Genomic DNA, 12,464 nt, shown 5'->3' with positions numbered 1-12,464 from the left:
ATTAATATGTGACAAAAAGGCAAACATCCTCATGAAAGTGACTTCTCTACACATTTAGTAATGAAGATGAAGCAGATGTTGCTGTGCTGTAGCTAGCTAGTGTATGCTAAGGCTTTTGTTCAAACTCTGTGTGTTAGTTGAAAACTGATGTTGATGATTTGTTATAAAATGAGAAGCCTGTAAAAGGAACTTGAAATAAGAACATGATGGCTACATACACTGTATGATATACAAAGGCTAAAGCTAATGCTACACATCCAAAGCAAATGTCAGCATCTTATCAGCTGATTATCCATTTAGAAGACTTTAAGATAAAGGAGCAGCATTGTTTTTGTGTTAGCAGGGCAGAGCTATAGTCCTTGAAAGTACAATGTGGTGAATAAAAAAATAAACTAAAGTGCTGTTTGTTCTAACAGAACAATTGAATGGTTTAAAATCTTACCATAGGAAAACATCCTTAGACAAGTAACACAGAGGTTAAATTCATGCTTAAGTATGCATATTTCCTCAAACGTACGCTTTGCTTTCATAAGAGAAATAGAAAATCATGATACAGATCCATATATCAAATCTGGACCACCAGTGGCCTTTACCACAGACTACTACATCAGAACGCACCTATAGCAAACTAACATAATGTGTTTTTATGATAATACTGTTTGGAATATTTTTATTAATTTAGAAGAATAATTATACGATAAGGAAGCACCAAGCTTAATTGCATTGCAAGCAGTTATTTCCCTTTCTTTTGATTACCGCCACCAGTCAAACAATGATGTCCATTTTAATAATAATGATAAAGTTTAATAGAATCAGAAACTTAATTTTCACTCTACACCAGACTTAAATTAAATTATGTCCAGAGGCCCGGAAGCTAGTTAAAGAAAATTAACATTTAGCCTTGCATGTATTTCATAATGAATATTTTCTGGCCATACAAATGTTTCACGTCCACTGAGATTAAATAAGAAAGAGGGAGAGAGTGACAGAGAGTGTGTCAAGTATTGTAAAATGTGTATTTGCCTAACTGAAAATGTATAAGTAAAAAAACGAGAGTGCAGGCTTAAAGGCATGGCTCTGAATTAACAAACTTGTGAAGTTCACAGTGACACTATGTAACAGTAGCACACAAGAATGTTAAAAGTTAGGCCAGCTCTCTCAGAGTCATTGTCTGTATGTTATTCTCATCATTTGTATTACTTCATGCTGCAGGTCAGCCAAGGTCACCAGAAACATTTGTTGTACAATTCTGTTGTGATCAAAGGATAAAAATAGTTAACACTGGCAGCTTAGTGGTTCAGCGAGACAGTTGAGATTATTAACACTTTTTGCCAAATGGAAAAAATGGTGGCATAAAAGACCTATAAAGTCTGGGTTTTTTTTTACTATACAATGTGCTTATAAATTTGAAGTAAGGTCAATGACTCACTCTCCAGAGTCATCCATTAACAACTTATGCAACAAGCTACCTTGGGGAAATGTTGAGTAACAAATCCCAAGTGATGTATTGAGAATTTTCCAACTCCTGAGCATATTCTGCCCCGTGCAAGATAAACATATCCTCCCATCTATTGTTTTGAACACCCCGGGTTTGAGTTATCTCTCTCAAGACCTTCTTCAAGGTGAACGCATTCTTCAGGCACTGCAGATAACTTCAGGCAGTCAACAACCTTGGTGAAATTTGCATGAATGTGACTGAAATGGAGGAAGCTGCTGCCAGTACTGCCATTTTTTCTCTTTTTTAATGTGTGATGGTTTTAAATAAAATATCTATAACATACATTTTGGTCAACTGTATACAGAGCAGCTGGTTAACAGGTTACTGGCTTTCCAGTATTGTATAATTAGCACGACTAGTATTTAACACCAGTTCAGTCAACTAGTAACTGGAAGTCATCAACAGCAGCTTCTGTCTGCAGCTGTGCCTTAATGTCCCACCACCTAAGCCCCTGCGTTCTGTGGCAACAGGGAACATTCGTAAGCCTGGATAAGGTTTAGACATGCATACATGTGCTTTCTGTCAGAGTACTCCACGCAGTAAATCCAGATTTCTCAAAGCAGGGATATCTCCAGGTTTCAGAAACCAGAATAAGATCTTTAACTACACGTGTGCAAAACATGCGCCAAAAAACCACATGTAAAAATGGCCAGTTTTTCTCAGCAATACTTTTATTTAATGCCACAGTTTATTTCATAATGTTGCTTGTTGTGTTATCACCTCCCTGTCACCTTTCAAACATTTGACTAACCCCTGCCTCTGAAGCAAGCAAGCTCAAAAATGCTCCCAGATTTAGCCAGGAGCTCCTGTTAGCTAGAGCAACAACAATATCAAAGTAACTCTGAATATAAATAAACACATTACACAGACACAGAGACTAACATTTCCTTTACAAATATTTAGTTTAAATGGGAAAAATGCTGATATTAAATAAAAAACTATTTAAAAAAAATGGTATCTTGAAATAAAGAAAAAATCCTAATAAAAGTAAAAGACTGTTCAGTTATGCTGTAATTAAATGAATGATGTAATAAAATTTAATAATAATGAATAACATTTGAATAATTTCTTTAATTATTGAACAAATTGTTTCATTTATATTTTTGACCCAACACATTAATGTAATATTTTTTCAGGATTTCTTTAAAAAGAAATACATTTAACACTGAACTCTTTGGGCTTCCATACATAGACGCTTTCAAAGAACAATAATAACGTAGACATCTCAACTATTGGTACACAGAGCCGATTGCGTTGAATGAGCGATGACATGCTCCTCCTCAGCAGTCAGTGAGTTCAACTGTGCTGAACTCTCACCTGATTTTCCAGTGTGGGTCCTGATGTTAGTGGGTGGCCTGCTGTACATTGCAAATACACAGGGAAGGACACACACACATATTGCACTCTGTCTCCAAAGTGGAAGTGTGAAAAGTCTCGAGTGTCATGAAGGCATAGTGATTGGTTTCTATGTTTGGGTTCTGAGGCACATGACCCGGGGCTTTGTTTGACTGTGTAATGCAGCGAGATAATGGATAGTAATGTGACTAACTGATATCTGCCAATAGGATGTATGCAGACTTGGGTGAACCAAGCACATCTGGTTTTTATATGATGGTGACATTTGATTTGATTTTATGTATTGTGTGGTATTATAATGGTATTATAATGTTGTATTTTACTCTTATTTATCTTATTCTCATCTTCTCTGAATATGCAGTTTCACCTCAGTGGATCCCACGGTAAAATAAAGGACGATGATATTCTCATAGATTTGTTCTGGATCCTGATTAGTTGTTACCGTGGCAACATGTGTGCTTCCTTGAGTCCATACTAAAAAAAAAAAAATACACAGCATTCAACATATGTTTGCACAATAAACCAGTTTTACTTATCATTATTTTAAAAAAGTCTTCTGATGTTGTTTAATACAGATTGCCTCTTTTTTGTTTTACCAGTGCTGCCATATCTTCCACATTGCTGCAGACATGTTAAGTGTATGCAGTAAATGTCATGTATATGTACTATATGTGGTGACGGTGCTCAGCATCCACAGATGAATGAATGCTGGGGTATCAGAGCGAAGAGGAGGCCGAGCAAACACAGTTACATAAAATAATTGGAAGGTTATGTAACTGTTCGATGTTTGATGTTGGATTTATTTTTATTTTTTATGGTGCTCCTGCTGTAGAACTTCTCTTTTGCTGTCAATTAAAAACATTTACTGATTACAGGTGACATTTCATCTTCCCACTTCCATGTCTAATTTGCCACTGACTCATAAAATACTCCCTATAATCACTGTCAGATTTATTTTAGACAGCAATTGAAGCAAAATGGTGAGGTTTTAGTTGAATGGGCATATGTTAATGGGATAGGTGCATTAAAAACCACAAACAGGGTTTGAAAAATAATAATTGAGCCATGTCAAATTTTTCTTTTACTGAAACACAGGCTTTTCCAACTGTGACATTTTGACTTGTCACAGTAAGAAAAGCATGTGTTACTGAAAACATTAAGAATTCTGTTCAATTGTCCCAGTAAGCTATGACAGCTGAAATCATTGTGAGTGAAAAAAAACATCAGGACAGGTTCAATCAGACGTCACTTTCATGAGGAAGCAAAGATGTTACTATGTATTCAGACAGGATGTCACGTTGCATGAATTGATGCAAACACACAGCCATGGGGGTTGAAAATGTTTCAAATTAAGCGCGATATTTGTCTGTATCTCAGGACTTCATTGAAAAAACTGATCACGTGGGGTCGATGGACAAATCCTCTGAACATGCATTTTAGCATTTCATGAATCTGTCAGGTGCCAACGACAATCAGAACTATTCACAATACTCAATATTAGCAACAAATGTAGCCTCTTGGAGTTTTGGAAAATATGCTTTTTAGAAATAGAACAGCCATGGCCCAGGTTACAAACTAAGGCAGTGACAAACAGCTGCAGCACAAATACAGAGCGTTAAGAATAACTGCCTCTAACTGTCTTAAGTACATATGGTCACATGTCTCTGTCTGTAAGATATGTTTTCTTCTCCCTTCTTCATGTTGTATTGTAGGTGACCACTTCACTGAAGAATGCAGAGAAGTGTGTTATTCTGAGAATCCACTTTGCGCTCACGTGAGAGTAAGGTTAAGGAGGAGCAATGAACTCAGGTCTGGGTTCATTTAGTCCTGTGGCCATTATCACATCGCTGAATCTTGCCATTTTAGCAGCAGGGACACGTGCACCTCAGAGCAGCCTGTATTGTGCATACAAATCTAAACTTGGAAGACTATAGTGCTTAACATAACAGCTGACTGTGGATAATTTGTTGCACATAACAGATATTATACAGAGAAAACAGCATCTGGATTCAGAGGATCTGAGAAGTTTGTGATCATGGGGTCTTCTCACCAATTTGCAATGTGGAATGAGAATTAAAATATTTTTACAGTAGAGAACTTTTTTCCCCCAAGTTTTTCTCCTCACTAGTAAAGAACATGATCTGCCATGTGATTTTAAATACAGCATTCAGGATTTGCATCACTGTGTTAGTCGACCTCTGCCATATAAGCATGAACACCTATAAACAGGTCATGCATTTTACAACAGTTTTTTTTTTAAGTTTTGATATCCATATGAAGATATATTTGTGTTTTTAAGTAGCTACCAAAAACATCTCTGTATAGTTGTACTGCTTCTCAGTATTAATAGTAGTAGTAGTAACAGACCGTAGCCTACTGTAGTTTGGTGAAACTCACCAGTAAATGCAAATGGCAACAGCCACTGCTGAGGGAAATGTTAAAGGTGCTATATGTACATTTTTGACCATTGAACTATTACACGTGGCTGCAAATAAAAGCAAATGCAACTAAACTTCAGATAATTGATACCTAGATGTTTGAGTTTGACCTCTAAATAATAAGGGATCAATTTTCCCCTCCAATCAAAGTGCCTTTTAAAGCCAAGTGTATCTAATTGCTGGTTGTCAGCACCAAAAGAAGAAGAGAAACATATTACAGGAAGGCCAATATATTGTTTTTTCACAAGGATATGATAGCTCCAGTTCACCATGGCAACAGTGTTTCATCTAGCTGGAGAACATTATATCAATCTAGTTGCCTTTGCAGATCCAAAGGTTGAGCCACAGCAGAGCTTGGAAACATCTCGAAGATGTATAGTATACTGTGGCACATTCAGCTAGCAATGCCACAACTCTGACATCTAGAGGACCATGATTAAATGCATCAATAAGTTCAGTGACACAACAAATGCATCTCATTTATTCAATATGTCCCCAAATGGAAAGCACAAATTTTCTCCAAGATAATATATGCATTGTTATGTTTCTCTGCTAAGCTGATTGTAAATGATACACCTACACATGGCCCTTGTGATTAACAGCATATTCCATTATTTCTGAACACATTAGCAGATAAAGCAGATAAACATTCAAGTCAACTTTGAAAGAGACAATTTACATTTAGTGATACCGATTAGTTTTTTTTTTTTTTTAAGTAGAAGAGAATTAACTCATCCCATTGAGACAAATTGACCATTATTTTGTGATCAAAATTATTATTATGAGAGAACAGTCACAGTCACTATGATGTATTAATGTTAAAGGAATAGCTGGACATTTTGGGAAACACCCTTTTTCTTACCCAGAGTTAAATGAGAGGATTCATAACCACACTCATATCTGTACAGTCAACATGAAAACATACAGCAGCCCGTTTAGCTTAGCTTAGCAGAGAGACTGGAAACAGGGGGGAAACAGCTCTTGTTCAAAGATAACTCAATCTGCCTAAAAGCATCTGTAAAGCTCACTGATTAACATGTCCTTTCTTGTATGCTCTTAAGTGCAAAAACAACATGTTCCAGTCTCAGTGAGGAAGCAGATTAGCGTATTTTACAATATGTCCAATTAGTACTATAAGGGTTGATGATAGATACTGTTATAGTCATTCATAAACTAAGTGTGGATTTCAACATGTACATTTATATGGTATGTACCAGTATGTGAGTGTGCCATTGATAGGCCTTAGTGAAAGTTAAAATATACTGCCTGCTTGCTTGTTTCATTGACCTCCAATGAGTCTAATTTTGTTGTCAGTCTTCTGGGAGCAAAATGTGTTCTGTCCTTAGTAACTAATGTGTAGTGTGTATCTACTCTCAGCAGGGTCTCCTCAGGTCATGTTGTCTTGCCTCTGTTGCTCCAGTAGCTCAGTTTACCAACTCAGGGGCAATGGGGGAAGGACGTCTTTTGTCTCACTGACTCCGTGGAGCAGCAGCGGGTTAGAGAAGCACAGGCTGTCATCGGTGTGACTTTTCACTTTAATAACACACTGAATTTACTGCAGGAGAACAGTTGCCTCTATTGGTTTTTACTTTCTTTAGTTTGAGCCAAGATAATCTGAAAATGCTTTTAATGGCTTTGCTCCCGATTGTGTAACCATCTCAGCTAAACCACATAAGTGAGAACAAAATTGTGCAGCACAATACCTGCTCTAGCTTGCTTGCTTGGTTTACTCATGGTTGATGTATACAGCAATCCTTTCTCAGTGACTCATAGTTGTGACTGTGGAGACTCATTTCATCTTAACCACTGGACTAGTGCAGTTTCACAAAAGAAAAAATGCACAACAATAAACTTGCTGAAATATACAGAAAATAGTCCATTTGTTACCATCCACCTGAGGAAAAACTGAAAGTAATTGAAACTAAACTGCAGAATATGAAAACACTGAGCTGAAACAGAAACAAAAATTCTATGTCCACTTATGTATTTTCAAACCTGCAACACAAAGCAACATACTTAGTCACAGAAGTCTGCATACCTCAACATCTCTGAGGTATACATTGCAGTGAAGTGCAGTGATGAGTGTACAGATCCTAAACAGCCTTGCCACAGAGAAATGCATCCAGTCAGGACAGCAGGTGTCCACACATTTACAGGTGTGGAATGAACAAATCTTAGACAGGATCACATTTTAATGTAGCATAATTACAAAGCAGACTTAAAAAAAAATAAGAATAAAATCTTCAACACAGAAGACCCTCTACATTTTGTCTACACAAGATTTGTGCCATCAGAAGCTGTTTTTAAGATCAGTGCCCACTTGCTTAAGTAAAGGATTGCCTTGCCTTGTAACACATGTAATACCTTATACATTACTGGTTAGTTTAACAATAAAGCACTGCATCAGTTTTTTAAGCATATATTTAAAAAAATAAAATAAAATAAAATCTTAATCTGAGGAGAAGTAGTAGAAAACACAGCTGCCAAATAAATGTAGATGAGTAAAAAGTACAGCATTTCTCTCTAAAATGTTGTGAAGTAGGAAGGAGCATAAAACCAAATCATAATAACTCAAACAACCAAATGAAAATACTTAGTACAATACCTCAGAATCCTTAAAGCATAGTACTTGAGTATCACTGCCTCCATAGCCATTCACATGAGCTATTTCTGCATCTTTTTTTCTTTTTTTTTTTGGGACTATGGAAATTTGCTCTCCTTCAGAGCTGTGTGTGTATATATATATATATATATATATATATATATATATATATATTATATATATATATATATATATATAAATGCCTCTGTGGAAAAACATGCTCTCCTTATTCAAACATACACCCTCTTAGACAGCACATTTCCGTGATACAGTAAATGCTGTACTGCCATCAAGTGGACAAGTTTGTTTTAAAGTCTGTGCATGTTATATATATATATATATATTATATATATATATTATATATATATATATATATATATATATATATATAAATGCCTCTGTGGAAAAACATGCTCTCCTTATTCAAACATACACCCTCTTAGACAGCACATTTCCGTGATACAGTAAATGCTGTACTGCCATCAAGTGGACAAGTTTGTTTTAAAGGTCTGTGCATGTTAAAACAAGCTTCACGGTTAAGAGCACAGATGTGATTCAAACCAAGCAATAAATCCACTGGCTTCCTCCTCTGCAGTTAGATAGTTGGTATCAGGGAGCTATTTAGACTTTGTGGAGCATGAAAGCCTGCAAACCCTTATCTTGACAGAGAAGACAGTTGCCCACATGACAATGGATAAACAAATACATCTTGTGTACCTAAGCGTGTATAACTTTATGCAATATTCATCACCTCATTTTCATTTCAGTTTTTGCTTTTTCATATTTCAACTTTTCCAAATGCCATCTAGCAAACAAACTGTTAAAACCTGACTACTTCACGTTTTTTTTTCCTTTATGTCATGAATTTTGCCATGATGATTTCCACCAGCATACAGATCCACTGCAGTTTGACCGTGCTTCCTGATGATGTTGTCCTCCTGACAATAGTTGGCTGTTGACTGGAGAGGTACTTCCCATCAGACGGTATCCACAATGAACAGTTGTAAGGCAGGTTCAGGTTTCCTGTCTCCACATTCATTTGACTCAAGACATTGAACCGGCCATGTTGGTCCTCCTCTCCCTGTGTGCTGGCAGAGTCCGTTAAGTTAACATCTCCCTGGAACCAATGAACGGTACCTCTGGGATAAACTCCAGTGAACCAGCACTCAGCATGAGTCTCATTAGTGGAAAAAACAGATTTTTCAAGGCAATCTGTAAAGATTAAAGAGTTTTAGAAAGATGACGGAAAACAGTGAGAACAAAATTTTTAAAAAGCGACTTAAAAGTTAGCTCACCTTGTACTGTAACAACAGTTGATTTTTGAACTGGTCCCAGTTTGGAATGTAGTTTACAGAGGTATTTTCCACTGTCGACCGGCATCACGTTGATCAGAGTCAGAGTGAGTGTGTGGTTGGAGGCCACAGCTTTGTTTTCACATAGAACCTCAGGGTCAGCTTGGCCATCTCCAATCTGACACATAGTTTTATTTCTACCCAGCCAGGAGAATAATTTAATATCCATCTCACGTGAGGAGCTGGCTTCACATGTAAGTGTCAGATTTTTTCCGCACTCTGTTGCCACTTGGGGTATGACCTGTAGCTCCACATCTTGACTGCCTGAATTATCAGAAAGAGAGTTGACTGGGTTAAAGAACACACCACAGGCTGATGAATGATTCCTGCTGATTCTGTTAGACCATCATTAATCTACTTTTATTCTATTTTATTTACATATTCCACATAGTGTTAATATTTTCATTTCACTATCTATAATTCACTAAAAAAACAAAGTCTCAAATGGTTATCATTACTCTGTAGTAGTATCTAGATTCAGTGTGTGGTCACATGACTATTATTGAAAAAAAAAGTGATTATCTTAAAGGAACAGTTTGACATTTGGGAAATATGATTCTTTGCTTTCTTGTCAAGAGTCAGAAGAGAAGATGAATACTACTCACATTTGCACGGTCAATATGAAGCTAGTGGCGGGAACTGGTTAGCTTAGCTTAGCATAATGACTGGAAAACAGAGGGAAGAGCTAGTCTGGCTCTGTTTGTACCAGCACCTCCAAAGCTCACTAATAAGTATGTTATATCCTGTATGTTTAACCTGCACAAAAAACCCAACATGGGGTCATGTGTTGCAACCTGTACACCAAAGAGACCACTTGCAAGTCAGACAGTAGACTTAATGCTTATTAGCTTATTAGCCTGTGGATATTATTCCTGATTCTTGATGCCTGTGGACTTTGGAGAGACTTGCTGCTGAGCACCACCCAGTACTAGAAAACTCAAACTTCTCACTTGATACTGGTGTATACTCACAGAAAGTACAGTTCTACATCTACTGCTACCAGCACCACAGAGCTGCTAGCTGTCTCATTCTTCCAGTCTTCATGCCAATCAAGATAACAACTGGTCCAGCACATACTTAGCATACAGCATGACAGTGTATCTTCACAACCAACATTGCAAAAGACCAATTAGCTAATTTCATAAAATGTCCAAAAATAGATTTTGGGTGAGGAGGTTAACCAGAAATGAAAGTGGACCTGACTAAAAAACCAGTGTTTGAGTGCTAGTAGACAGATGTGTATTTTTCTCTTAAAGAGAGTAACCACAACATAACTTGTCTCATAAAGTCATTAAAAGTGTACTACCATTACCACATGCAAAGATGAGCACATATTTTTAAATACCCTGGATAAGCTGTAACATTTTAAATCAGTCCACAAAAACATGTTTCTTTATGCACTTTTTAAAACAAAATCTCACCTGCAACACTGACTACTGAAGTGAACCAGATGAGGGAAACCCAGTCAAAAACAGGCTGTGTCCTCACACCAGAGGAGTAACGCTTCGCTTTGACCTGTGTTAAAATCAATACTCATCATATTACATTACCAGACAAAAGTCAAACACAGAGAGCTACTGTACATAAGATGAAGTTTGTCTGTACTCACCATGTTATTCTCCTGAACACACACAGCTAATAAATGTATTTCATCCAGTGAAGTGATTTCTGTGGTGCTGAAGTGCAGTTCCACTTCGTTTAATGTGCTGGAGTTTGAGAGGATGTAATGAATAGGGGAACATTCAGCGAGTCATCCTCAGCATTTCAAAAGAAAGTCCAAGTCATGTGGTGTCAGGTTCTCACTTGAACATGAGAAGACATGCCCTGGAATGAATGACTGCTGAGAAACTCAAGTAAAACTGAAGGGAAAAAAACATTATTTTGATACTTACATAAGTATACCCTGTATAATTGTCAGCTTGATATGTTATTAGAACTTGGATTTAACTAGTTTCCTCATGTCCCCTTTACTCCAAAGAGCAGTCTTCACATATATTTTTTTTACCATGTAAACAATTCTCTGTGCCTCTATATTTAAAACCTAAACAGTCCATGAGGACATTTTTTTATTGGTCAGTGTTGTTGTTTCCATCTGAATCTCTCTTGACCCCACTAACAATGAGCAGCCATCTTTGCAACTCCTACACATAAAGTTAGACTGAGTTTGTGCCATGCTTTAGTAGTTTCATGAAAATAAATAAATAAATAAATAAAAATAAAAATGTAAGTAGGAGTTCAGTTTGGCAGTTTGAGCACTGTATTTGTTTTCTTTAGAATGGGTGATTTTAGTGTTTAAGATGCCTTAAACCTGCTCAGATTAACAGGATAATGATACATATTTGTCCACAACAACGTGCTGTGCAGATCCTTAATTTTTGTCTTTAATTTGATGATGAAGTATTCAGATTCTTTACTTAACAAGTGTATTTAAGTGCTGTGCTCCGTTTGGACTACTATACTATATATAGTTATAATCAGAGCCTCTCTGAATCTTACTAGAACACGTGTCAAAGATAGGTGTGACCTTACTTCAGGGCAGTGCTGGGAAAACTGTTTCAGATTGGCTTAATAGCAGCTTTGGCGCAGAAGGAACATGGCATTTGAGAGATTTGAGTTAGATTAATACTTCACAACACTAAAACACCCCCAGGGTCAGCTATTGTTTGTTCAAGAGGGAGTTTTGCTGCGTACTGACATTTTCCTCAGGGAGAATACACTAAAACTGAAAGCTTTGTTTGCGTGGCTATTTGTTGAGCTGTTAAAGCTTGGTCTGGAATGTGGCTGTAATGCCAAAAGAACAAACAGTACAGTGTAGGCTGTAATTAAATTAATAATAATAACAAGAATCCTAAACTGATTTCCAGGATCCTGCTGCTACACTGTCGACAAGTGTTTTGTGTGTGTCCTGCCAGCAGCTAATCCAATTTTTCCCGTAAATGACTTATAAAAAACATTTTAGCTGTCTTTCTCAACAAATGTGTTCAAAGTTATATTGGATTTCACATTACTTTCACCCTTCAAAATCACAGGTTCTACCTGCGTTCTCTGCTTTCACACTGAACAGTGAAAAAGAGGTTTGCTGGGGAAACTGGTCAGATTACAAAGATAAAAGTAAATAACTCGCTTGCATCAACTAGAAACTGGACTCAGATTCAGTGGAAACGATATTTGTCCAGACATCTCCAAATACCACAGTGATCCAGTATGAAAAGATACAG

At 36.9% G+C, this 12,464-nt stretch overlaps 1 protein-coding gene across 1 annotated transcript; it reads right to left on the bottom strand.

Moving 5' to 3' along the window:
• Positions 1 to 8,257: 8,257 nt before the first annotated feature.
• LOC108879370 (uncharacterized) lies at positions 8,258 to 10,996 on the bottom strand. The gene is made up of 4 exons (XM_018670609.2): positions 10,856 to 10,996; positions 10,668 to 10,761; positions 9,190 to 9,510; positions 8,258 to 9,106 (listed from the first exon to the last, which is right to left on the bottom strand). The coding sequence occupies exons 1-4, from the start codon at positions 10,856 to 10,858 to the stop codon at positions 8,748 to 8,750; spliced, it is 777 nt and encodes a 258-aa protein (XP_018526125.1). The 5' UTR covers positions 10,859 to 10,996; the 3' UTR covers positions 8,258 to 8,747.
• Between the last annotated feature and the right edge of the window lie 1,468 nt (positions 10,997 to 12,464).

The sequence above is a fragment of the Lates calcarifer genome, linkage group LG11 (genome assembly GCF_001640805.2).
Source record: "Lates calcarifer isolate ASB-BC8 linkage group LG11, TLL_Latcal_v3, whole genome shotgun sequence".
Lineage (NCBI taxonomy): Eukaryota > Metazoa > Chordata > Actinopteri > Centropomidae > Lates > Lates calcarifer.
This window is presented reverse-complemented; position numbering and strand designations above follow the sequence as displayed.